This window comes from Pocillopora verrucosa, chromosome 2, assembly GCF_036669915.1.
Source record: "Pocillopora verrucosa isolate sample1 chromosome 2, ASM3666991v2, whole genome shotgun sequence".
Lineage (NCBI taxonomy): Eukaryota > Metazoa > Cnidaria > Anthozoa > Scleractinia > Pocilloporidae > Pocillopora > Pocillopora verrucosa.
In genome coordinates this window covers 15,436,687-15,464,649 of record NC_089313.1, presented here as the reverse complement: position 1 = coordinate 15,464,649, position 27,963 = coordinate 15,436,687, and the positions used below count along the sequence as shown (strand labels likewise).

Here is a 27,963-nt window from a genome sequence, read left to right as displayed (position 1 = left end):
TCTTAACACTTCAGTTCATTGGTCAAAGTTTGAACCAATCAACAACGGGCTCTTTGTATCAACCGAGAGTCGTTATGGGTAATGGTAACTAAAAACATGGCGGATATCAACGCTAACAACTTTGGAATGCTAATTTTAAAGTTCTTTCACTATTTCTAGCCCTTTGGTAACCGAATTTTCACTTACATACTGGTTAAACTACTAACTGGTCTTCAGCTGTATTCTAACAATGCGACAAAAAGGCGGAGAATTCATGTGTGAATTGTTATTGTCCACTTGACTACAAACAACTTTCGGTATTGATGTCCTGGTCAAATTCAATTTTCATGCTTTAGAAACATATTTTTCGGCAATGGCAGAGGACTTGTCAAGCTTCATTGAATCGCAGAAGCGGAAGCTTGAACAGGAAAGGACCGAAATGTTACGGGCTCAAGAAAACGAGGTAAAAGCGATATTTTGACGTCAATTAATTTATTTAAGTTTTCTGAGCAATTTTTAAACTTTTAAGTTTACAATAACTGTTTTCCGATAAGCATATGCAGCTGTACGTTAATGATTTGAAGGCACTGTGCCTGATAGTCTTAATTTTTAATGATGATTTTACCAATAACGTAATGCTCACAAATTATTGACTTTGGGGAAATGGAAATTTTGTTTAAGTACGTGATACTTTGTTTAGCAGCCTCATCGAGTGCTGCATTTAACCAGCTGTTTGTGCGGTAAACAAATAATGTATTTTCGCAGACTGCAAGTTACAAGAAGTTGTTTTGCCCTAGGTGCCTGTAGTGATGTAGTAGTTATAATCAAGTACCATTTTAGAATTACACTTAAAAATTGGAAATACAATTGCTATTTTGTTCTCTCTGAACCTAAAGATCAGGGCCCAGTTGTTTGAAGGCCGATTGGTGCTAATCCAAAGTTAAATTTTAATCTGGGTTTATTTATTCCTTTATTCAAAAGCCTTTTTGGGATAATTTCTGGTCTTCTTTTTAGAGCATCAAATAATTATAATCTAGGCAAAAAGAATTCGACTGAATTTTCTTTTAAGCTATCAGATCTGAAATCAGATTTCACACTAACCCTGGGTTATCTTAACCCAGCTTTGAACAACCCAACCCACATTGTTATCTTGCAGTATTTTACACATTTGACACTGGGGTTGAAAGATAAGAGAGTCAATGACTCAAAGCACTCTGAACATGTACTTGTTCATGACATACTGATTAAACATATTTCTCATTTCTTTTCTTTCTTTATTACTCTTAACTTAAACCAGATTGTATTTTTTTTATATGGCCACCTTCAGCTGAGCAACAATAATTTATAGATGTAGAGTTGTTATTTAGATGATAGCTTTCAACAGAATCATTTTTATATTTTGTTATAGGACCGTAGCAGAACAAGTCCAAGAGGATACAAACCTGATGACAGGTATTGTTAGCTGCAATCTGAACTTGGTCATATGACACTAATGTGATGCAATTACCTTCTACTTCATGCCTATAGTTAGGTCTAATAGGTTTTTTCTTCTAGTACTTTGCAGTCAATATTTTTTTGGCTGCAAAGTTCCTTTTTGACCTCACTTCCTTTTGTATATTGATTAAGGATAATTGATCATGACTTTCTCTCATAAGGATGCCATGAACCTAAAAAATGAGATGAAACCCTTGTTTCTTTTTGTTGGAGTTTTTAGCTCAAAACAAAAATTATTCTGGAATCCAGGGCTAACATTTATGTCCTCTGGAATAGTAGGGCTCCCAGTGTTATGCTCACTTCAAATTGTTATCTTGATTTTATTGGAAGAGTCACCTTAATGGTTGTTATCAGTGAGAGTAGTTATCAAACATGCAGAAATCTAAGAAGATTAGAACAAGAATAGCAGGAAGACACTGTGGTGTATTTTTTTGTTTATTTACTTAATTCTAAATTTTTTGATTAAAACAATTGTCAGTTGTGTCATCTCATCTTTATTTAGGTATGGCCAAGTGGCTCCTACTCCAGCATCTGAGTCAAGGACAAAGGCTAAAGGTAAAATGTATTTCAACAATGTGCCATTTATAAGCATTTTAGCCATTTGCATGTCTGTAAGACTTGTATGTGTATTATCTTATCTGATATTTAACCCTTTAACTCTCAGAAGTGATTCCCATGTAACTTTTACCTATGATATTCATCCACTATCCAGCAAACTGGTAGTGAGAGTACTCAAATATATCAGGTAGAAGTTGTTATCTTGATCTAACACCAGATGCTCGTGACTAATTCACAAGAAAAGGAGTAGCAGCTAGAGGGGAGAATTAACAATCAGATCTTGGGGGTTAAAGTATTTAGTCTGATTATGAGAAGTACACCTGTAGATGATGGAGCTTATCCCAGGTCTCCTGGGCTGAAGTAGCTTGGTCTGATTGACCAGATTAACATTGACTAGAATGGTAGTTTTTGTCTGTTAAAATTGTTATCATAAAGTGTCATTAATAATTTTATTACTATTGCTTTTTTCAGTAACAACCCCTGAGAAAGACAATGGTGTAGGGGGCCTGAAGCTAGGAGGTTATGAAAAACACCAACAGAGGTTGCGTCAAGAGAGGAAAGAGGATTATAGAAAATATTTGGCAGAGGTAAGCATCAATTTGTCTGATAGAGAGCTTTTGAATTAAGTGACTACAACAGCCAGTTTAACGAGGGGAAATGTTACTAGGAACCAATGAGAAATCAAACAGAAAACAAAGTTTTGTTTAAGTTTTGTCTGATTGGTTAAGAATGTGTAACAAGTTTTCTTAACTAGCACGGACGAAAGTAAAGTAAAACCAACACAATTCTAGACTACTCTGGGACTCAACTGACAGTTCCTGGCAGTGTATGAAATTATAAATTGAGAACTCTCCTTTCCAACTTCTTCTCATAAACTACTATGTAATTAATCTCAATTGGGTGAACTTGGTGTTGCCACAAGATGCACCTTTCAGCTGATAGGTTTGTCTATTGTATTTTCTTCGGGCATTTTCTGGATATTGTATTGAAATTGAGAGGAGAAATTACATGCTAGTTATTTTGTGGAGTGACAGGGTTTAGATAGACATTTTAAATCACCTCAGAACAATATGATTATTTTTCAACCTAATGTAATTAGTGATATTTAAATCAGAGTAATTTACTGGTCATGGTTGAACAATTTGTAGAAAGCAAAATCTTATATCATGTGCACAAATTATTCAATGTAATAAAGAAGCCAAGTAACTTAATTTAAAGATGTGGAAATTTTTTCACTGACTAAGTTTATTGTGTTTTGGTCATAGAAAAACATCCGCAGCACAGGGAAAGGTTGAACAATTTGTAGAAAGCAAAATCTTATATCATGTGCACAAATTATTCAATGTAATAAAGAAGCCAAGTAACTTAATTTAAAGATGTGGAAATTTTTTCACTGACTAAGTTTATTGTGTTTTGGTCATAGAAAAACATCCGCAGCACAGGGAAAGCTAGCCCTGCTTTATTGGACACCAACACATCCCCTTATCCAGGATACAAGTCACAGGGGGTTAGTGTTCTTGTAGTTTCCCTACTTCTTCTAATTTCTGGCTGAAACAACTGATCTTGAATGAATTTTGTCAACTGTTGTCAGTTATGTCTTTTACACAATTTATTAGTCAGTTCTCCTTTTGTCTGATTGGTCATCGTTATAAATTTGGTTTTGTTTTTATGACACTTGATTGAGAATCACCCTAAAAGCAATATGGTCTTCAAAATTTTATTTATAAATGTGTTTTGGATATTGAAAGCATGTTAAATAATACCAATTTCGTGAGATTTCTGGTTATGAGAATGGACAAGAATTTCCTCCCTTGCCATGAATAATGTTATTTTTAATTTGTTGATATACTGGTATTCTAAAACGTAATATGATGACAGTTTCAGTGACTATCATGTGATATCAGAAATTATTAGATTTAGAAGGTTTTTTGCTGAATTCATTGATTAACATATTTATCACACGTTTTGTGAATTAGATTCTCTAAATTTGGGAATTAATAATATTATTGAGCTGATCACATTTAGTATAATGTCTAACCTAAATAATTAATAATCTTGATTATATTCCTCCCACATAACATATTTGCATAATATCAGTTTTCCTTAGCAGGTGGTGTATATAATGAGTAAGAACCGACAAAAGTTTTCAACTCAACTGATTATTGTTACGAGTTTAAAAATTCTCAGCTTCAATTCATAAATTTTGGTGATGAAATAAGAAATGTTTTTTCCAGTTTAAAAGTCAAGAACTCAACCATCAAATGATGGCTTTTAAAGTCAGTTTGTTATTTATATTGATGGACATTGGACAATCATGGTAACTTTAGTCTTAGACTGAATTGTTAAAATGAAAAGGGGGAGAAAAATTGAAGCATTCATTTCATGGACTGGGCTCAGTTGGAGTTGTTAAAGGAAACTTGCCGAACTGTTGAAAGGTTTGGGCTTCTTGGTGGAAAACTAAACTTTCATGACAGCTGGCTTCACCTTTTGGTAAAGATTGTGAGCTTTTAAATTTAGTTGTTGTAAACTGGTGATAATTATTTCGCTTTGATAAAACAGAGGTTTAGATATTTGTGGGCTCATTGTGTTGCCTAAGTGATTATGTCTTATTTACCTTGACATCGGGCTTTTAATTATGAAAGCTTTCACATACTTATGTATGTCATTTAGCACCACTTATTCCCTATTATGATTGAAAGAATTCAAAAGTTTTGTTGCATGATATCTTTATCAATATCGAGATGATAAATACTGCTTCAATTTGACAAGATGTCAGGAATTTATTGATTAGAGCATTGAATTTACTGCAATTATTACAAATAATAATTTTACCAAAATTTTTATTTGGAAAAGTCTTCTTACACAATTATACCCCCCACATTCACAAAATGGAAACAATTTAAAGTGCTGAAATAAAATTTTGTTCAAAGATTTGGTAGCAATTGTGTCAGAAGAGTTTAGATGGCAAGCTTCTTGCTTGTTAATTATTACTTACTTTGTATCACAAACAGCAAAATGAATTTTTTGAAAAATGATTGTAATTTTGTGATTCTCACAATTTTAACAAATTAAATTTATCTCAAGTTATCATTTGTCTCATTTCCTTAGTCCCAAACAAGGAGGGATGAATACAGGGATGATGATGACTCCCACAAAAACAGAAGAAGAGGAAAAGAAAACTATGATGTAAATGATATTTTTAAAATTAATATTGCCCTAAATACTTGCATCTGAGTGATTGCTCTAAACTATTTGGAACTATTTGATATCATTAACTGCTCACAGCTGTATAGATATATAAGGCTAGAGTGATGAGCATATGTTTGGTTCTTACTATGGTTTTGCCTTCACAGGATTTGGAAAGAGCCCATGATGTCAAAGACAGAGGTAAAAGTCTGATTTGCCAACAGAAGTAACTATTTAATAGCTTTTGTTCTCTTAAACAAAAAATAAGGTACATTCATTTAAAAATGAAGAAATGCTAAAGAATTTTTCTAATAAGATAATTTATGTAATTCTCTAGAAAATAGAAATTCTCTAACCAGTTCTAGGTATTGGTAATTAATAGAGATGTCAATCAAAGCCATTACTGGTGGTCATTGCTGCCTGTAAGACCTCTCATTGCAGTTTGTTTAGCCTGCAAGCAAGCTCTTATTGCCACCTATTTCACCTTTGGCAGTTGCTCATTGAAAAAGTTAATTTAATCCTCTAACTCCTAAGATCTGATGGTTAATTCTCCCCTCTAACTGTCTCACATTTCCTTGTAAATAAGTTGTGAGAATTTGGTGCTAGATTAAGATAATAACTTCCACTAGATATAGTGGATAGTGCATGGATATTGTAGGGAGAAGTTATTTTTTGATCACTTCTGGGGGTTAAAGGGTCAAACCATTGTGGTAAATTAACACACCCATGCTTAGACTTTTTATTGGCTTCATTCTAGGGGAAAACAGACAACCAAGCAACTTGTTTGAGTCCTATGAAGATATCTTACAAAGAAAGCGTGCCCAAGAGAGAAGATATAGGTGTGAGCTCTTACTTACTCTACATTGTGATTCTCTGCATAATTCTGTGTTGGGTTTGATTACAAAAACCAAGTTTTTTTTTATTGGTCATGGGTATTAAAACAATTTTTACCTTTCTCTTTGGTGTTACAGAGGTTTTGATGACTATGATTCTGGACCAGAAAGGTCAGTTCAGAAATTTTAAGTTTCCTTCAGTACATGCTGCTGCATTATCTGTCTCAATTAACAGTTGGTTTATAACAGCATTGGCCTATAGAGATATGAAGGGCAGGGGTTGCTTGGAGAGCAGATGTGCAAGAGTTGCTTAATATGTAGGTGTCACATTATTAATTAGTTCATTTAATTAAACCTTATCATTTACCCTCTGTCCCCTTCAGGCCCATGAGACTGAATGCTCCACAGTATAAACAGAACTCAAGAAGTGATGGATATCTTAGTCGGAGATATGATGATGATGATGATTATGATGTAAGATACTAAATTTGTTTGGTTTAGATTTCAAGCATGTACTGTTCAGTTGTGTGATGGTCACAATTGTGATATAAACAACGTCAACTGTATGAATTTGATTAAATTCTATTTTATTCACACTATTCAAAAATTCCATTTTTTTTTTACGGTCTCACAGAGTTTCAGTAGGAATCGACCAAGAGCTAGGAGGGAGAAAAGCTTTGAATCAAAGTAAGATAAAGTTATGTTGCTTAATAGCCATCTAACAATTTGAAATAAGCATCATGATATTGGGAGGTAAATAGTCACTGGTAAAATTATCATGATATTCAGTAACATGCTCAATTTGTTGTTGTTGTTGCTGTTGTTGTGTTTTTTGGTGGTAGAGAAGTGTGCATATCATGAAAAGTCTCTCTTAGGATTGATAGTTGGGAGTAGGGATGGCAAAGTAGTAAGTTAGAGCACTTGTCCCCCACCACTATGACCTGGGTTTCCATTCCTGCATGGACATGGCATCACATGTGGGTTGAATTTGTTGTTGGTTCTTGTCCTTGCTTTGAGGGTTTTTCTCTGGGTCCATCCTCCGGTCCCGTGGTAAAAACATTTCAAATTCCAATTTGACTTGGAAACAGTGGACAAGAAAAGCCACCTTGTGTAATGTCCATTGCTTAATTTCCATTCCCATTCTCATAAGCTGATTTCCTTTCTGTTTGATTCCTCTAGGCGTGTTCGTTTTCATGGTGATGAAGATTTGGATAATGAGTAAGGTCTTTTTGTTACTTCCAGTCATGAATTACCTTGACATTATAGTACCTGCAAGTAATTTGTTACTATGATTTTTCCAGTGTTGGGATTTTACAATTTTTTTTATAGATCCTATTAATTTTAGTAAAAGAGAAATGTTCCAAATTACTAAGCCTCAGTCTTTTAACTCCTTGCAGTGACTGGCTTCTTATTTCTCCTCATGGTACAACCCTAGAATCAAATAAAAAGATCATGAGGAGAAAGGAAACAATCACTAACCGGAGAAGCTCTTGATTGTAAAACAAATTCTCCTTATCAGCATATCAGAGATAGTAGAGAGAGTAGTAAGGAGAATATACACACTCATGTTAGGGTATAAAAGGTTGGGGATACCTCATTTAATTGGGTTTTAACTCATTTTTAGTGCATGGGTCAAGCCTAGAAGAAAACTTGATTATTATGATGATGAAGATGAAGAAGAGGAACTTTTAGACTGGGTTTGTATTTTTAATTGGTTTTTATTTTCTTTTATCAGTTTTATCAGCTTAATTCCTAACCTCTCAATAGAATTTGTTTTGATTGTACTGAAACAGATATGTCCAGAAATGCATGCAGTGAGAAATCAAACCAAGGTTTTGCTTGAACATGTTTGACTAAAGTTCATAAAAAACTGTCAATTCTGACTGAAATTCACCAAAATCTTCAAATCCATGAACATTCACCTGGTTTGATGGAATTTTGTCAAATCTGCCATTTTCTTTTACTGTGTGCATTTCTGGACATGTACTGAACACGACACATTACCTTCTTGTGTGGTTAGATGAAAAGAAGAGGAAAAAGACCACAGAGGAGAAATAGTGCTCATCTGCCAGAAAGGTAACTGTGTTAATGTGTTAAGTTCAACCAACAGTTACTTTGGTTGGAGTGCTGAGCTAATACTTAATATCTAAGTAATGTGAATAAATGACTTGCAATGCATTTGTCGCAATATCACAGTGACTTTTTACTCTGTAGTTTTTTTATATGATTGTCTTATGTCATGTTAGAATTCAAGTAAAAGACTCAGTTGTAATTAGTTTTTTGGCATAGTAACCTATGTGGGATATTGGTGAATGATGATAAATCACTTGTCCTCATCCTGGGATTTACAAGACTTTTTGTTGGTCTCCCAACATGTTGTGAGGGTTATTAGGTTAGCATTCTATTGAAATTCAGTTGTATTGATTTGTGTTAGTTTCTATGAATTTCCAGTCACAATAAATGATTGATACTTTCTTATTCAATTAGAGCACTACCTTGAAGAGTCTTTTTTAGTTTGACGGACCAGGATGTTGATGTGTGACATTGCAGCCTAGTGGGCTGTGCAGTGCACTTTGGTTAAAAGACTGTTCATGCTTAGCATTTCTTTTAGCTTCTTAAATTGAATTCTTGTTCTATAAAAACAGCATGTTACCCTTTTTGCCTTTTAGAGAACCTCCATCAGATGAAACACTCCAGAGAAGCAAAACAGACACTGGTATCAGGTCACATTCTGCCCCTCTTGAAGGAGCTGGAATTATTGGAGGTAAACTGCCTGATATTAAAATAAGATAAGAGTTTCAATTGCTGTTTTGTGAAAAAATTATGGAAGACTGATGAATATTAACACTAATCCTGGTAGTATTATGAAGAATAATTGTTTATCTCACATTTAGTCACTTCTGATGTTAATTGCAATCCACATCTCAGCCTCATCTTGGATATTCACAGAGCTAGCCATACAGTTATATCAAATATTATTTAAATCCTTTGTATGCTTTCACTACAACAAAAAGTGGATCAAGTGATAAACAAGGTTGTTTGGTAACTTCAGGTTCGCAGGAATCAAAGGTAGATAAGGCCAAGAAACAGGAGCAGTATAAGAGGGAGCTGCAACAGCAAATGCAAGAGCAGGCAAACATCAAAAAAAGGTATCTTGCACTCTTGTTGGATTAAAGTGTCATGACTGGAGTGGTACATTGCTGCAGGTGCATAACATAGTTTCCTTGGCATGAAGCAAGCTAAGGTGGAGTTGGGTTACCCTCCCTTCTCTCTCCTGGACTAAATGGAAGTCAAAGTAGGCAGTTACACAACAGTTTGTGAAGATTCCTTAACCCTTTCACTCCCAAGATCTTATTAGCAATCCTCCTTACTGTCTGCCATACAATTCTTTAGATTTTATTCAGAGAATTTAATATTGGATCAACTAATAACCTTCCTATGGCTATTTTTCTTTATTCTCATCACTTGCCTGTTTGATATTGACATTGAATCTGATTGTGAGGAGAAATTCTGTCTTGGTCACTCATGGGAGTTAAAGGGTTAACTGTTTAATTGGGATAGGAAGAAGCACTCTGTAAGGCTTGTGTCTTGCTCAAAGTCACAACACAGTGACTTGCACAGGGTTTTAAACTAGACTCCTCTATCCACAGGGAGTGCAATGAATTTGTTGACTGAAATTATGATACTTTTCAAAGAATATATTTATCAGCAGCTAAAGGTGAAAGGTTGATCCATATAGAGATGTATGTCATGTGCATAGTTTCTGGAACCAAAGATACAGGGAAGCTTTTTATTTCTCAGTGATTTATTTTTTCTAGATCCATGATTCTATGTTTCATTTTCAGAGAAAAACTGCTTCATTTGGGAGTTGAGGAAAATGACAGTGGGCCAGTGAACTCACAGGTTATTATCTTCTTTATTTCAATTTTAGCATTGTTCCTCTACAATTGCTGTTGATATAAGTTGTTGTAATCATTCCCTCATCCTTGTTTTTTTTCCTGTGAATACAATGGCATGTACAATGGATGTGTTACAACTAATTTGTTTGTTTTAATTTGCATTTTTCTCAATGAATGACTCAAATTCTTAAACCAAGAAAAATGCAGTTAATCTAATTTGAAATCATGTTAATCCTTTAACCCCCAGAAGTGATTTACATGTAACTTCTCTTTGCAATTCCAATATGTTTAGTGCAAACAGGTAAGGATAACAAACAAACAAGCTTAACAGCTAGAGGGTGTTCTCTTGAATACTATTTGGATCTTGCAGCTTAAAGGGTCAACCTGAATTCCAACCGTAACCTACAACAGATACTTAACTAGCTTCAAATCATGAGAATGTTATTTGTTCAGATGGACATGGTTGTAAATTCAGGAACCTAACCCAACTTTTGAATTGCCCAAGGGGAAAAACATATATCTAGTTTATTCATTTTTAATTAGTTCTAGAGTTTTAAAACATCAATTTTTCTTTCAGCTTGACAGAACCCCCCCAAATACCAATAGAAGATCACATCCTCCTCAATCACAAGGCTATGACACATCCCTAGCCAACTATGGACCTAGTTCCAGACCTCCTCCTCACCCTGCAATTCACTCAAATCCTTATGATGACCCCTACTACTATTATGGGTCTCTAGAAATGGGGGCTCCCCAAGCCCCTTCATTGAATGGGCCTTTGGATTCCAGAAGAGGTCAAGCAAACAGGGGAGGCCTAAAGCTGGATGGTGGAATGTCTGAAGGTAATTTAGGTCTTTTTTTGAGTAAATCTTCATATTTTTAGGAGTTGTTATTGGGAATGAATTGGGTTATCACTATTTTATGTGGCAAATGGCATATAACACATCTCTGTCTGTTTTGGTGATAGATTGGAATGCAATTTGTTAATTAACAATAATTCACCAAAGTGAAGGTGAATAGTGGTGAATATTTACTTAGCTGCAAAGTAGTGAGGTAATATCCACCTCTTTCATTCAGGGGAATAATCATTTTGGTATATACCACAGAGATACAAAAAAATTAGTTTATTTCTTTCAATCTACCAAAAAATGGTTGGAAATTAAACTCTTTTTGTGTCATAGGCTGCCTATAGGTGAATTAGTATTTGTTATTCACTTCTGAACTAGCCAATCAGCACTTGGGAAAAGCACTATTCACTTGACTGTGTGGTATAATTATACTAAAAAGCAAAAACAAATTAATATTATTTTGATATTGCCTTGACTTTACGATGCAGGTGCTCAAACTAGGGATGCACATTCAAGAAGGGACCAAGGTACTGTAATGCAATATCTATGGTGTAGAAATTGCATGATCCACCATAATAATGATTTGATTCATTTCATTAGTCTTCAGTTGTGAATTCAAAGATTGTTGATTGAATCACAAGTCAAATTTACAAATGTAGAAATTTTCTGTGTCTTAATTTATTTTGAACGTGCTGTTTAAGACTGCTCACTTGGAGCACACCAGGCCATCTTTTGAGTACTGTAATTATTCTATGATTCTAAACGATTATTTTTGAGTCATATCACTTTTCTTGAGTACTGGTATGCTGATAAGCAATTATTTTTCACTAATCTGATTTATTGTTACAGGATACACCACTCCTGCTCCATCATCCTTTCCCCAGGGGAATGAGGGTGAGTTAAGCCCTCAGTCCCGTCTGCAGCCCCCTGGGGGTTATAGTAGTTTTGGAGCAGGAAGTGATGATCCAGCATTGGTAGACAAGAAGAAAGCTGCTCAGCAAGCCTATCAAGAAGAGTTAAAGAGACAGGTATTTGACTTGTGAAACTGTTTTGTCCAGTCAGGGCTAGAAATGAAGTGGGAGATGTTTTGGCTTAGAGTGTTAAATTCTGGTTCCTGAAAGCCATGGGTCAATATTTGTTTTTTTAACCCCTTAAGCCCCAATAGTGATCAGCATTTTATATCTCCTAACAATATCACTGCCAGATCAAATGTACAGATCATGAGAATGAATGAAATGATCACCAAAGATGAAATGTCTCGATGTTTGAACAAATTCTCTCAATAAGTAAAATAAGAAACATATGGAGAACAGTGTCAAGAATATACATGTTGATATCAGGGCTTAAAGGGTTAAGTGAAACTTAGAACAGTAGTGCGCCTCTTCACCAAGAAATTGGTTCTAATGAACACTTAGGTTAACATGAGGATGCTGGCAGATAACCTTTTCGACATACCATCCCAGGGGAAAGTGCAATACCCTTAACCCTTAACACCCTATCATCAGTTTACAGGTTCTCCATACTGTTCTGTGTGCACTACCTAAGATGGTTCTTACCGAGAGAATTTGCATAATATTTGAGAGCCTCTTGACCTTGCAACTATTTCCTTTATTCTTATGACCTTGATGTTTGATTCAGGGGTGATACTGTTGTGAGAAATTAGATGCCTGTCACCCTCAGACATTAAAGGGTTACTTATTTATTCATTCTGGGGAAACTCGGGTACCTTTAGGGGGAGTTATTCACTGTACCCATGTGTAGGTGTTTCCCTTACATATTAAAGTTGGTAATTCTTAAGCTTTTCAACCCTCTATTTTTCAATCAGATGTGAGGCTGGTTGAAACCCAATCATGACTTGGTCTAATACTTGCCAACTCCCAGCTCTAATTAAAGGTAGATTTCACAAATGTAACAAAAACAAGAACATAACTTAGAAACTCAAATTTGTCACCTTGCATCAGTGTGAAACCTACTGAAAACATTTAGATGGCCCTATGAAAGGGAGACCTTTAGCCAAAAGGTCTTAAAAGCAAGAGACTGTGTGGCAATATTTAAGAATTTCCTTTACTTTTAGATGCAGGAAAGAGAAGTAAAGAAGCGAAAAGAAAAGGAGGAAAAGGAGAGGTCAGGCAGCACTGAAATTCTGGGTTCAAATCTTAGTTTTAGAAATCTGAGTGTGACTTGTTAATCCTGGAAATAATTTATATGTTTAGGCAAATGTTTTTGGTTTATCAGATATGACAGGAAGATTGAACAAGAAGCAGCTAATTACAATCCTTGGGGTAAGGGTGGAGCCGGTGCACCCATAAGAGATTCTGGAGGACAACTTGTTGGTAAGCTGGTTATTTAATTGGAGCCTGTAGAGGTGGTAACTAGATGTGATGGTATCTGTCAGACTAAGTGTCTTTTTACTTGTTACTAAAAAATCACACAAAACCTTGTTATCTATTACAGCCAGTTTTGTGTGGAAGGGTCGTTAACTTTATACCCAACCCACAAACAGAAGAGCATAAGGACTGCACTTTTTCTTATCTTCAACCTGTCCAGCTTTTCTTCTGGCAAAACTTCTTTTGAGAAAGAATTGTTAGGTGCCTTAAAGCTCTTTTCTCTGAGGTGCCCACCTCTAAAAGTGTGTCTTGAAATGCTTCCAGATACAAGGCTCTACTAGAACACAGTTGTAAATTAATTGAAGTGAAACAATGATAGAGGAGTGATCATGGGCATTTATTCAGTCATATTTACCCCAGTCAGCTCACTATTTCATAATAGAAAGGCTGTTAGAAGTTGGTTTATTACACTGAGATGCTATATTTCTTTTTCTAGCAAACTTACGTACTTTAAAGCAGTATAATGATGAAGGAATAAATGTCAGCCCTCGGGAACAACCGCCTCCAGTAGAGACCAGATTTGATTTATCAGCACCTAGTGTTCCTTACTTATCCCCAAGACAAAGAGGGAACATTCAGACCAGTCCAGCACCAGCTACAGGTATTTTTTTAAATTTTATTTTGAAATTCCAAACTAAGACAAGCCACGGTTTTAGAAATATGAGGTACATGTAGCCTGTAATAACAGTCTTATAAGTGATGCAGCACAAAAATGAGTCAGGGCCCAGACCAAATCCTTTGCTAGCTTGTTTCTCGAGCAGCTTGGCTACTTGAACCGCAGTGCCTATGAATGTTTAAAAAATATACATTTTGTGTAATTGAATGGGTATGAATAAATGGTATTAAGTTTAACCCAAAGGAAATGGAAATGGTAAGTCCATTCTTGGCAAATGAAAACATATTAACAATCCTACTATCCCTGTTAGTTTGCTTGTCATAGCATAGGTCTAGCACTGTAATTGTTACTACCTTCAGATTAAAAAATATCATGTGTTGAGTTATGCCTGTAGTAACTAAGTAATTGGCTGTTCTAGCTATGAATGATACAGTAATACAGCTAGTTAACAGGTACTGTCAGTAGAAATTCCCATGCACTCATTGGTCAAGAACCATGATCATCAATAAAGTTATCAGTAATAAAGATGGCATAAAATGTAACTCAACACCCAGCAATCCTTTCCATGTTGGAGAGAACATGGCACTCTAAATTTTCTGAAATGGGGACAGTGACTTTACAGTGAAACCTCTTGGCTGCCCCTCATGGTTTCACTTAAGTTTTGAACATTGTTGACGTCATTTCAATGATCAATAAGGTTACAGGCAATGAAAATTTGTGGTCCATCTGATAATTTCACTTAACTGTGTGCAGTTGCTTTCATTCATGATATTTTTATTGTTCACTAGACTTATCTGGAAATGGACCAAGGACAACATTTGGAAGGTCTGATCCCCTCAAGGAAGCTCAGCCACAGGTAGGAACATACCTATATACATAAGAATTCCATGAATACATAGCAATTCTCTTTTCAATATTGAAACTTTGTCCAGCTGTGGATATTATGGATGCCTGCTAAATGTCACTCTCTCAGAAAAGTGTGCCATGATTATATTCCTTCATGCTGTTTATCTTTGTGAGTTGAGAATGTGTACAGCTGCTGCTCAAGGAATCTTTTAGCCCTTTAACTCCTAGAAGTGATTAACATTTTACTTCTCCTTGCAATTTTAATAAGCCATCATGTAAATAGGTTATGAGAACAGTTGATGTTATGGTGTATTGGGTTAGGTGTACTTCAGGGCTGATATCAAGATGTTTATATTTCTTTTGTTATAAGGATGATCTCAAAAGAGCAGCCAAACTGGAGTACCAAGAGCATCTCAGAAAACAGGTACTTTTAATTACAACTATGATTGTGTAATTCAGTGCACAATAATGTCTAGTTTTAATTTTGTGAGCAGCAGTGCCTGAAGGTGGATATGAAAGTATATTTTCACCACTATTTTCAATTTACAGGTTGAAGAAAAGGAGAAAAAGAAAAAGGAAGAACTTGAGAAAATAAAACGAGAGGAAGAAGAATTGGTAGGATATAATTAAATAGATAGAATAAATAGTCATCATCAATAATCCACTATAAATACTATTTTTCCCTAGTTGTTAAAAACCATCACATGTTGTAAAATGCAAGCAGTTTATGCTTTTTTTTGTTTTGACTTACAACTATTTAAATATATCAACTTCTCAGGACCCTTTTTTCTCCTGAATCTTGAAAGTCAATTTTTAATCAACCCTTTCACTTGTCAAGTCAATTTTTGTTTCTGAGAATTATACAATTTCTTGTTGGCCTTCCCTGAGAATCTGTTTTGTTTTTGTTTTTTTTTTGGAGACAATATCATGTATTTGATTGTTTTCTTTATTCTCATTGTTTGATTTGTGGGACACATGATTTTTGAATAATTCATATTTCCTTTAGGAAAAAAGAATAGCAGAGGAAAGGCTAAAGATGCAGAAAGATTTTGAGGAAGAGCAAGAAAAAACTCGAAAGAAAGAAGAGGAGGTACTCAAATGTGCAGTATCTGCTTCTCATGATTGAATAAATTTTTTAAACTAATTATTAAGGTCACTTAGTAATAAATCATGAGCCTTTACCAACTGCGGTGGATTCAGCTGCTCAGCCTATCATGAATGCTAATTTAAAACTTTTGTGCCGTAGGCAAGACTGAAGAATGAACAGATTAAAGAAGCTCAAGAGGCAAAAAAAAGGGAAGCAGAGAAAAAAAAGAAAGAAATGGAGGAACAGAGGCAAGCAGAGCTCAAGAGAAAACTTGATACTGAATTAGCAGCGAAAAAAGCTGCTGGTCAGGTGGGTGTGAGTATCATTTAATTTGTTGTTTTGCTACAATGTAACTAGCAGTATTTTAGGGAACTTGTGTCAAAGAGTGCTTTTAGATTGAGTGTCTTTATGGAAAAACCAAAGTAAACCCAATGGTGAAATAGGGCAATGGAAAATACTGTATAGAGCCAGGGAGAATCCATGGTAAAAACAAGATGCTGCCTGAAGTGTGAGGAAATCAGGTGACTAGATTGTAATTGGTTTTGGTGTTGCATCTGATTGGTTTAGAGGGTGGCAAAAGTTTTCCATTCCAAAGTAAATCCAAACTAATTGAATCCTGGATGAATATCATCAATCAATCTATAGTTACTCCTTAAAGTAAACCTAGTAAATCTAAAGTCAGTGGCTATAAAATGGCAGAGAAAGCCATGGATTTCTTGTTCTTCAGTTGTTTTCAGGAAATTCATACTTGTATATGGAGGGTAAAAGGTTGAAATCTCTTGCACTCTTGCATACTGATGCTCACAGGCTGAAAGATATATATATATGTATTTCCCTTTTCATGTCAGGAATCCTCAACACAAGAAGGAAGTAGTTCACCTCCCATCCCCACTGTCCTCAAAAGAATGGAGGTATGTACAATTAAGCTGGCAACGGCTGTGTTTTAATGTTATTAATGTTAACTTTTAACATTGTTTATCAATGGCCTTAACTAATATTTTGTAACAACTTTGTCTGCTTGTTGAATTTCCCTGAAGATGTGGGTCCAGGTAAGGTAGAATGTCTGAAGCATTTTGAGAATTTTCTGTACCTTAATTTGCTTGTGAAAAGAACATAGGTTTAGGTTAGCACACTTTTGATCCCTTTTCATGAAATGTTTCACTGAAGCTGAACACTCTATCTTCTTTTCCTTGTTTGAATAATATACAAATTCAAAATTATTGCTGAGTAAAGAAAGTTGGTAGCAACAAGAAATTGTGTTTTGTGGTCATACCTTAAAAGAATGTTCTGTCTTTCCTTTCTTTAGGGGGATGGTGATGTTACAGCTAACTTCAGGTCATCATCACCTCCAATTCCAGCAATAGCTAACAAACAGACACCACAAAATGCAAATGGTGAGAAGAAATTGATGCATATTATGAAAAAAAAATTTAATGTAATTTTTGCTGCAAAGTGTTTAGGAAAGGGTTATGTTCATAAGAGAATGGAGCCTTCAAATGTTTTTCTTGTTGAGCAGACTTCACTTTAAATTCAATTTTAATTTTTTTTTTCTGAAGTTAAAAATTTGAAAATGTCTCCCAGGGCTATCAGTAGCAATCAATGGATCTTATAACATATTAAATTTGCATCATTATTTTATGGATTTAGGGTATGTTGCAGGATCTACTCCCCCTCCAATGCAGGCCAGAAGAGGGCCAGGTATGATTTTTATTTACTTAATTTCAGATCAAAATTGTTTTTAACCCTAAACACCCTAACGTGGGTCTACAGATTCTTTGTACAATTTTCTTTACATTTCATATGGAACTGACAAGGAGAATTTGTTTAGCAATCAAGAGCTTCTTCAGTTAAAGTTTAATTTTATTTTCTCAAAGAACCTGTCAGGAGAGATGCACCAGATAGAGACGTCCTGAGTCAGCTGACAGCACTCAGGCAACAGCTTAAAAATGAAGAGAAAAGAGTGCAGCAGCAAATGGATCATTCTACGGCTGTGGTATGATTTATTGTCATTCTTTTTTTCCCTGTTTAACTTGAAGTACACCTGTATATGCCACACAGTTGTGTTTGTACGATTTTGAAGATGTGTGTCTGTGTTGGAAACCATTATATTTGTAAATAAAAAATCTATTAAATCTATGAAGTTCAACAAACATGATGCTATCAACATTGCTGATCCTAGCAGTATGCAGGACATGTGTCATATGAACCTCCTAATAGACCTCGCTCACAACAGAGTATCTGTGTCTTAGCAATGGAGCAACGGAGTGCACTTGCTGAAGGTCTGAGGTTCATTTCCTCATGGAGACACAGAATTTTTTCTTTGTCCCATGCTCATGACAAGACAAAAAACTTATTCCTCCATAATATTTTGGTAAATTAAATTGACACTCTTTCTAACCTGTATCAGTAAGACCTACATTAATACATTGCAAGCAAAAACTAAATTTAAAGCTACTATTAATGGTGATCAGAGTTATTCTTATCAGAACTGGATGTTGTACTTTATTTTGTTGTTGCTGTATAAAGGTTTATTGAATCTTCATCTCCAGGCTAATCCCCCATGTTTTGAAAAAAGTATATTTTGATGCAAATGGGGATGGTAGGTTTTTAGTGCCAAGAGTGAAGAGAAAAATTAAATTTTTAGCTTTAAACATAAACACACATAAACTGAGTTTAATGGCCTAGCTTTGATAAGTCTCTTAAAGTTTAGTATTAATATACTTATCTAAAGTTATACATCTTATTCTGCTGGTAGCATTATGGATTTTTTTTTGTACTGAGTATACTTATGTTATTAACAAGAAAAATGCATGTTTTGAAATATGCTTTTCCTGTTGTCACAGAAAGGTTACTCTGAGATGCAGAGAGTTCCTGAAGACCTTGAAAGTAGAAGGTATACCAATGTTAGACTCACTAATTAATTATTAAACATGTGCAAGTTTATTCTTTTCCTTCAATTACACATATGGTTATACCTTTAAGTCCTTGAAGTGATCAATATGCAACTGGTAGATAGTAACATTATAAGGAAGATATTCTGAAGCAAATCATTTTTATTATTTCTTTCTTTTCAATGTTATTGTGCTGTTTCATCTTCTTAGAGTTAGAAGGATGTTGATGTCTTTGACAGGGCTCTTGCCAACAAAACTGCTGTTGTAAAGAAAGATACTGAGGTATGATATAACTATTAACCCTTTACACCTGAACATCAGTATCCATATTCTCTATACTCTTCTCTGTATGTTTCTTTTAATACGGACAAGGAGAATTCAATTAAGGATAAATGTTTCTTAGGTTGGCAATCATTTCCCTTATTCTCATGATCTTAATAAATGGTTTAGCAGTATTACTGTAAGGAGAAACTAGATGCTGGTCACTCCTAGGGTTTTAAGGGGTTAATATTATTATGGTAACCATAGATGAAATTTATGTGCAGTTTTTTCTTTGCAAAAAAATATCATTTCATGACTTTTTCATAACTAAAAATTTTTTTTTGCTCTTTTTGCAGGGATTTTCAGCAGCTGATGAGTTTAACAGGATGAAATATGAAGGTAAATTTAAATTTTTCATTATTACATATCATCCAATTAACTAGTATGAGTGTTCTAGATAATTGCAGGTTACAAAGTGTAGTGAGGTAATGATAAAATGCAAGTCAGAGAGTCAATTGATGTTTTTTCTTGCCTACTTATTGTTTATAAATTTATTTATCTTTCTGGTGTTTAGAAACATCTTCTCTTGCTGGGGAATTCAGAAGCAAGTTTCCAGATCCAGTGTCCACTGGCAGTGTGTTAGATCTTCAACAACAGGCCTATCTCAGGTTAGCATTGACAGTGTAAAGATTACAATGCTAATGATGAGTTCATCGAAGTGGTCTTTAAAGCTGATTACAGGTGGCAGAACAGCAGATACAAACACTAGAGACTAATAAATGCACGAGTTTGAAAGACATTTATTCATAGTTGATAAAGTGTTAATTCATTTTTTGTGTTTCATCTATAGAGAACAAGAAGGCAAACTTGCAGCATTGAGATCAAGTGAGTGAATAACAAAATGCTGATTTTCACATAGCAATAATGTCATCTTAGTTGTGCCTCATTTTATTTTAGATTTTTGGAAGAGAAACACAGATTTGCATCAATATATTAATAGACTTTTTCTCCTTGAAAATGTGTTGGCTAATTTTGGTACTTTAACAATTTAAAATGTTTCAAAGAATGAGAGATTGGTTAACCCTTTGGCTCCAAAGAGTGACTAGCATCTAATTTCTCCATACCACCCCTGAATTAAGCATTTCGATCACAAGAATAAAAGAAGTGATAATCAACTAAAGAAGCTACTGATTGTTTAACAAATACTCCTTAGCAACACCTAAGGAAATGTAAAAAGAACAGTATGGAGAATATGCATTCTTATGTGAGGATGTAAAGGGGTAGGGGAGTGTGAGCTGGGTTGAGATCAATTTTTTTTTTTTTTGAGACCTGAATTTTACATCCCTAGTGTGAGATTGGGTAGGCATGTATTACTGCATCTAGTAGTGTCTTCAGTTGACAGTCATTCTTACTGACAATTAATGTATTGTTAACAGATCCCAGCAAAAGTAACAAACAGTCTCCTAGAGGTGGACAACCTTACCAAGTAAGTTTCTTTCATTTAAATTTTTCCCTTATCTTATTATCTTACAAAGCCTAAATGCAAAGTATTTAGATTTAGCTTTTGCCATACTGGATAATTCTCATTGACAGAATCCAACCATGCCTTAGAGTGATAATCGTATTTCTTTACTTGCACTGTTTGTAATTACCAATTTGCCACTAATAAGTTAAAAGTATTGTTTTAAAGCTGTGAGGGTAAATCAGAAAACTGCAATCATTTCCTGAGAGATTGATGTCATTGAGAAACCAAACCTTGGGAAAAACAAATAAGTGTGATTCATATGGAGAACAAGATTTTTCCATTAAATAGCTGTCTTTTAATCATACCATGGATACCAAAGCTTATAGAAGTCTCCTCCCATTACCTATTGCGCCATCTAATGTTCCTCTATTTATAGTTGGCAAGACGTCCACCAAGTCGTGACTCTCTTTTGGAATCAGAAAGTCAATTCCTTGCTGTTGATGACCCAAAGCAACTGCTTCCAATAGAACAAATGGTATCGTCCAGGCCAAGGCAATCATCTGCCAGAGAAAGACGGAGATGGAAGCAACTTGAAGAAATGGCAAGAAACCCTAGAGTAAGAAAGTTTAAAGCTTGTCATGTTTTCTCAAGTGCCAATCACAGGTTTCCCTGTGACAGCTAGTTCGCCAGAGGGTGACTGTATCTAAAGGATGCTGATTTTCATGTCATAAATTGATAGAATGAATTGTCATTCAAACCTGGGTTAGATTTGGGTGTGAAAAATTTCATTTTCACCCTTAAAACAAATGTTTTCTGGATTTCACACATTGATCTAACAAACAGTTCAGCAAGGCAATAGTGGCCAAAGAAAAACAGCTATCCCTGGAACTTTGCAGATGCACTGTCACAGGAGTCCTTACTTTTTTCAGTTTATGGTCTAAAATTTGGCTTGTGTTTTTAAGGTGGGCAGGTGTTGCTGGAAAGTTGTGTTTTGGGTGTCTCAGTTAATAGTTATCATTTCCTAGTTATGTCTCAAATTTATGATGAACTTACTTGCCAAAACCCTGCAAAGTAACCAGACTATGAGAGGAGTTCTCTGGCTTCCAACTCTGCCATAGCTATCAAGGTGGTATGAAATGCCTTCAGCAATTTAGACCTAAAATTACTCCCCACTAAGATGAAACAACCTTCCCTCTTATTTTGATACCAGGTTGTCTCCCTCAGACCATTATTACTCCTTTTTGTTGTTTTAATGAAGAATTAACTTAGTTTCCCTTTTTAAACTGGCGAAGGCAAAAGGAAACTTTGAATTTAAATCATTCATAGAAGATTATGTGATGAAATGGCACTTAATGTTTATTTTTCAGCCTCATGACACTTACAAGCCTCCAACCCCTGGTGGTTTCTCTTTAAATTCTGTCACAAGTTTTAATGTGGATGAAGTAGCAAATAAGAATGAGGAGAGGCTAAAAAGACTTGAACTCATCCAGCAAGGACGTGGAAGCAAGAACAGCTTGCAAGGTGACCCTGATCAGGTCCTACAACGATTCATGGATGGTAGAAGGTAATCCACTGTCTGCCTTGTATATACTGTTTATTTGATTAAGAGAATGAATCTTTGGTTTTAACCAGAAGAAGCCTAGTGCAAAGTTTTGAAAAGGCTATCATATTTTAACCTTTATGATATCAATACAAAATCAATCAGGCAAGTGATGAGAATAGAGAAAATTATCAAGTAGGGGATTTTCAGTTGATCCAACACCAAATTCTGTGATGTAACATCATAAGAATTGTATAGCAGACAGTATGTAGAGTTACTAATGAGATTTTGGAATTGTAAGGGTTAAGAAATGCTTCATGAGTAGTTTAAATTAAGTAGTGTTCCTAATCTGTTGTTTGCCTGTTTTTTTTTCCTTATCATGCAGTCATCCTTCCATCTTTGGCAGTAGACTGTCAGAAGCCTCACTTGAAGCAGAAACATCTTTTGAACCCATATGAAACCTGCATGGTCTACTACTCTAGCTGTGTGTCAAAGATCTAATCTCACCGTTATTCCTTTGCAAAGTCTATAAGTTTGTACTTGAGATAACAGGCTAGCTTCCCTGCTAATTTGAGAATTTTCCCATGTAAACCCTTGCACCCAGATACTGGAATGAAACTTAATAGGTTGTACCTCGTTCATATCTTTACCTTAGCTGAAATTGCTGGCGCATAAGATGAAATTGAACCCAAAAACTACAAGGCCTGGTCCATTCCAGGGTCTGATTTATTTAAGACCAAGATTTCTCTTCAGTAGGAGTACAGTCATGTGTGTGGAAAAAAGAAATATTGTCATGGCAACTCCTTCCTGTACTGTCACCAAATTATTGGGGGGGGGGGGTGGGGGGAACATTCATACGGTTGTAACATACTATGAATAAACTACAAAGAAGGTTTTTTTTATATTGTTAACTACAGTTATATTACAAGGGAATATATTGAGTGAGTGTGTAATTTATAATGTTATCTAACTTCTCTGGGGTCTTGTATCATATTCTTACTGCTTGTACATATGTATCTTTTTATACATGGTTTCCTTTCACTGAAATGCATATCTGCAGTCTTTATGAGGACAGATTATGATGTATATAGAACTGCAATGTGCAGTGATATTGTGGAGTGAACCTGCACAAAGCAATTTGTATTTTAACATGTCACAGGCAACTACAAATATTTATAACTTATAGATGTTAGGGACCTACAGGCTGGTTGTTCAAAACATGATGAAGCTAATTATGGGTTAGTGCAAATTTATATCGGTAGCTTTTATATTCAGGGTCAGTTCAATCACAAATCTTGGTCAAGGTGTAGGCTTAAGAAATCACTTAAAAGGCATGTGTAACTGACTGAAAGGGTCAACATTTTTCGCTTGCCTCTTACATGCATATGAAATTTACTTGTGAAATGATTGGGAAATCACATAAAGACCATGCCTTAATTTTAACATTGCAGAGGCCTGAGTACATGCAGATATGTGTCAAGCTTATTTAATGGTTAACTTTGCTGACAGTATTACATTGTACTTTCCCCTAAAAAGTAGCCCATACATACACTATTAGGCAAGAAATATCAAAATCTCCCTTCATACTCATGTTTTTACCAAAAGATTGAAAATTTCGGTATGAAGTTTGAGCCTTAGGAACTAACTAAGGCAATTTTTAGGTAAAATAGTTATTTCAGTCACATCGAAAAGGTGTCAATCTTATGAAGTACTTGTTTACACATAAAGCTTAACATTGGATCTTAATAGAAAGGTCTGTGGGTAACTGTGGTTGAAAATAAAATGAATGAAATGATAAATCATAGCTCTTATAGTACTTTCAATCAGTAATTTTAAGTTTTCCCTGAAGTTTGCCTTGTTTCTGTCTTGTTTGAAACTTCATGTGTTTTTCCAGTTGGCTTTCACATTACTAAGAAACCATGGAATCCAAAACAGTGTAAAGTAATGATTCAAAGAATTTTTTTCTGATGTGCATTAAAGGGGATAAGTTTGTGGTGCTGGGTTGGTGGGAGAGTATAACAAGGTAATTTGGTATGATCAACGAAGTTGATGCTGTAAATTGGGCACTGTCAAGAATTTCAAAGCTGATGTTTTGAGCATCAGCCCATCCTCAACCCAGTTGATAATACCCAATTACCTTGATTTTTGCATCATTTGGTTTGATTTCTCTATGACTTTCTAGGTCTGGGAAATGAAATTATAGAATTCCATGACTTTCCTCCCCCTCTAACTTCAGTGAAACCTCTGGTAACTCATTGTCCTCCTGTCACTCACTCCTTTTTCCATTCCCAACCCACAGGTTGAAATGTTCTTAAAATTTTGCTAAAACTAGATTACAAGAACAAAGAAGATTGTTGGATTACAAATTTATTACTTAGGGTATAGGGGAAAGCACTACAAATGAGATTCAGCATTTAAGAATTTAACAATTAATTTAATGCAATAATTGCTTTAGCTTGATTCTCAGGCAATCAGAGAATTCTCAGTCAACTTCCTCCTCTTGAGGCAAGGGAATTTAGTAGGCATTTACAAAATGTCAGAAAACTATGTGACATGTAACATGATTGTAGACATGCCATCTGTGACACTTTGTAATATACATTCCTTCTAAGAATTACTGTACACTATTTACAGTAATTTAACAGGACCTTGGACATTTGTGTATTCAATACCTATTAAGTTTAATTTAAGATCTTTTTCCAACAGTAAAACCATAAAATTTAGATGCTCACTGAAGTTTTTTCAAACACTTAAAGAACATAATTTATACAGTCCAGGTATTACTAGTAGGCTACATCATAATGAAACCTGATATGTTTCATTTAAAAAACAGGCTCTAAGCAGCACTCCTGTTGGTAACTGAGAAATTTTGTGAAAACATAAAAATCAAATTAAAAGTGAAAACAACTCAGTCAGGATACACCTATAAACAGAACCTTTGCATTGTTGGGATTATTAGGGACTACAATCAAAGTAAAACTATTTTAAAGAATACGTGTTAATGGAATGTCTAACTGTTGGTTAAAAGTGATTATAAGAAAATTTGTCTATCAGCAAACTTTAACCAATGGACTTGGTTTTGTGGTTCTTGTTAATCCAGTACTTGATCGCCGTTTTTTATTGGTTGCTTTCAACATGTGGGGTCCAAACTAGAAAAATCAGAATAAATTATAGATGTAATTTAAGTACCAGTAGATATTGCTTGTTGAGCAATCTTGAAACAGCCGAGTCTGGTTTTGACCAGCAATGCAAGCACAAGCACTAACATAAGCACAACAGCTCATCTTCCACTGTGAAAATGGCTTTGACTTAAACGCAAGCACAAGGCTAAATGCTTGTGCTTGTTGATGTTCATTTTCACTCAGTAGAGTTACCTTGGGCTTGATGTTCAAATTTTTACTCAGCATATTTACTTTATCCATGTGTTTGTGCTGGGGTCACTAGTGAAAACCAGGCTTTAACAGTACTGTCCTAATGAAAGCTTTGCTTGGGTCAAATGTGTAGTAACAGAGATGGAGGGTATTCAAGTGTTCTAGAGAAACAGTGTGAACCAAATAGATTGAAGGCTAAGGGAAGAATGTGACCTTCCTCCTCTTTGTTGAGAAATTGATAATGTTATAACAACAAACAAGTGCACCCCTGAATGGTCACAAAACCTGAAAAGTCCTGCCTACATGTACATTTGACATCAAAAAGAAAATTACTTACAGGAACAGATTTGTTAGGGCTTGATGGTGGGGTACCAAATGGCGATCCAGGGCTGTTATTTTCTTTGTTGGTGTCTGCAATACAAAGAGAGTAAGATGCTTGTTCTGTGATAACATTTGACTACAGTGAAGTTGAACTTGCCTTATTATTCTTGTGCAAGTGGCATACTTCAAAACTGAAAGTGATTTGTTGGTTTGTGCATTCACAGAGGATAAGATCTGTAACTGGGATACAACCTCCTCTTCCCTATCACAGCACAAATGGCAGGTGTATAATGTGGGAGGAAAGATTAGGTGTGAGTAAAAAGGATGATTGCCAGGATGTTAACCATCATGATTTGTGTTTGCATTAATTGTAGTTCCCCTTGTCCCATGTATACTGGCCATGTGAGTTGGCACTGTCTTGTGGAAAACTAATAAATTAAGCAACTTTGGGATTTCCCTTACTGCATCAGCTTCATGGTTATCAGTAAGGCAGACCTAAATAAGCAGCTTCCTGTCTTCACTTGCACCTCTTGCTTGCTTTTACAGACCAAGTAATAATGGCCTACCTCTTTAGTGGTTAGAGTAAAGTTTCATACCCCTTAGGAATCAACAATGTGTGGTTCACAGGGTGTTGGCGATTAGTGTGCAAGTTACTAATAAGAAAAGTCCATCAGAACTGTTTCTTTACCTGGAGAGTTTGCTTCAAGTCTTCTTCTGTGTGCAAACTTTTTCTTGAGAGCTTGTGCAATGATTGAGGCAGGATCATTTCCTTCTGTAGGAGCAGGAGGCTTCCTTAGGGGAGTACCACCAGGGGACCTACAAAAAGGAACACGTCAGTTCATTCTCTCTAAAATGGACACTGTTCACATGCTTCAGTTATTATCTTTAAAGAACGAAAATGCAGTGCTATCCAATTATTTGTTAATCATTCACCTTTCGACTGTTCTGAGTTTGACTTTTCCTAATCCCTTGAGTACATCTGCCATGTTTGGCAAAGTGCATGCATTTGACTGTTCAGCTGGTCCCATTCCTGGAGCAAGGGATAATCTTTTAGCCCTGTTCTGTTTGATGAAAATCATAGGAAGAAAAACTCAGACATCAAGTTGTCTTTTTTAGTGATGGTAATCAAAAAACCAAATGAGTTTGTGAACTATGATAAGATTGATCCTGATGTAATACCTCTCTTATGATCTGTGAAACCGGTTTCAGGGGGGTCGTCATGGGTGTTGGTGGGGGTGGAGGTGGTGGTGGAGGGGGAGGGGGTGCAGTTGCCCCCATTGGTGTGGATGGAGCCCCTTGATTTTGTGGAGCAGAAACCAGCATCATCGCTATCTGAGCTCTCAACCTCTGAAGTTCATCCTCCAAAGCAGAAATTTTTTGCATGGCCTCCTTATTTGGAGCGTTGTCTTTTTCATCATTTTCTGGTTCGTCCTGGACTACTTCTAGCTCCGGTTCCCTGAATGGGCTTTCAAGTTCTCTGAGAATTACTTCCTCCCCCTCATCATCATCATCATCATCATCATCAGGAAGGTCAGCTTCAGATGATGAACTGTCACTGTCCGTTATCCAGGCAACATCAGCTAAGGATGCCATCATCATTAGAGATAATGAATTTCCTTCAATCTCCGAACAAAGTTCTTGCTTATTTCTGTTTAGACTTAGCTGAAAGATGAAATAAAAATATAGCCTTGTAAACGATGCTGATCAACTGCTTAACATACTTTCTCAACGATCAAACGGGCGACGCCTGAAGAACTGGTTTCAGATCAATTGGTTTTAGGTTGCACGAAGTGATCGAACTTGCTGCGATATATTTTATAGCTGAACTCACCTCGAAATACGGTCTTCTACACGGTTTCAAAGGCAGTCGACTTCCAATCTCACGAACAATGCTACGTTTCGTAAACAATTTGAGATTATAATGTGACAACTCTCGGACGATTCGTCGAACGATACTTCTTCTTCGGTTCCTTAATCTTCGATCTTGATTGAATAGCTCCTGAAATGGAAAAAAATATTACTCGATCGATGATAACTTTTATCTGACTACGTCAAAGTGGTCACGCATTCTGAACAACTATTCGTAAAAAAAACTTACTTCGATTTCGTGTCTGTCCCAGCCAAAGTACTCAAGCACTGTCGTTACTACTTCTAAAGCAAATTCCATTTCCTTTAGTATTCTTAAGGACTTAAAATCAAAGTAAAGTTAGAATATGATGGAGAAGAACCAAAGAGCTGAGAAAAGTTAATACCACATGATTGCTCAGTGAGATTTAAATTTTGTTGTGCATCTGAATCTGACCAATCAAAACGCTGTGTCTTCACCGATGAGCCAATCAAATTGAAGAGCGGCGTGTTCGAATAAAAGCCAGTCGGGATAT

The 27,963-nt window shown here is 35.5% G+C and overlaps 2 protein-coding genes across 4 annotated transcripts; one reads left to right on the top strand and one right to left on the bottom strand.

Moving 5' to 3' along the window:
- The first annotated feature begins 95 nt into the window (after nt 1–95).
- Nucleotides 96–22,556, top strand: LOC131786585 (centrosome and spindle pole associated protein 1). 3 transcript variants are annotated; one of them, XM_066162431.1, is made up of 41 exons: nt 96–442; nt 1,388–1,431; nt 1,976–2,028; nt 2,503–2,618; nt 3,455–3,538; nt 5,140–5,217; nt 5,385–5,418; nt 5,975–6,056; nt 6,189–6,221; nt 6,434–6,524; nt 6,685–6,737; nt 7,230–7,268; nt 7,675–7,747; nt 8,071–8,126; nt 8,720–8,814; nt 9,103–9,199; nt 9,896–9,953; nt 10,527–10,791; nt 11,286–11,324; nt 11,647–11,825; nt 12,872–12,921; nt 13,033–13,130; nt 13,621–13,785; nt 14,589–14,656; nt 15,017–15,070; nt 15,196–15,261; nt 15,653–15,736; nt 15,893–16,042; nt 16,582–16,644; nt 17,040–17,127; nt 17,381–17,431; nt 17,608–17,726; nt 18,577–18,636; nt 18,844–18,906; nt 19,242–19,284; nt 19,460–19,553; nt 19,736–19,770; nt 20,322–20,371; nt 20,787–20,966; nt 21,718–21,914; nt 22,276–22,556. In XM_066162431.1, exons 1-41 carry the CDS (start codon nt 353–355, stop codon nt 22,346–22,348), a joined length of 3,510 nt encoding a protein of 1,169 aa, XP_066018528.1. In that variant the 5' UTR covers nt 96–352; the 3' UTR covers nt 22,349–22,556. The 3 variants fall into 3 exon arrangements, 1 of the variants encoding a protein (XP_066018528.1); XR_010716690.1 differs by lacking the exons at nt 19,736–19,770; nt 20,322–20,371; nt 20,787–20,966; nt 21,718–21,914; nt 22,276–22,556 and having other exon boundaries at nt 18,577–18,626; nt 18,835–18,906; XR_010716689.1 differs by lacking the exons at nt 19,736–19,770; nt 20,322–20,371; nt 20,787–20,966; nt 21,718–21,914; nt 22,276–22,556 and having other exon boundaries at nt 15,893–16,048; nt 18,577–18,626; nt 18,835–18,906.
- A 1,257-nt stretch (nt 22,557–23,813) lies between these two features.
- On the bottom strand, nt 23,814–27,831 carry LOC131786586 (mitochondrial fission regulator 1). The gene is made up of 7 exons (XM_059103643.2): nt 27,681–27,831; nt 27,414–27,581; nt 26,762–27,244; nt 26,516–26,643; nt 26,271–26,398; nt 25,599–25,672; nt 23,814–25,039 (listed from the first exon to the last, which is right to left on the bottom strand). The coding sequence occupies exons 1-7, from the start codon at nt 27,747–27,749 to the stop codon at nt 24,941–24,943; spliced, it is 1,149 nt and encodes a 382-aa protein (XP_058959626.2). The 5' UTR covers nt 27,750–27,831; the 3' UTR covers nt 23,814–24,940.
- Nucleotides 27,832–27,963: the final 132 nt, after the last annotated feature.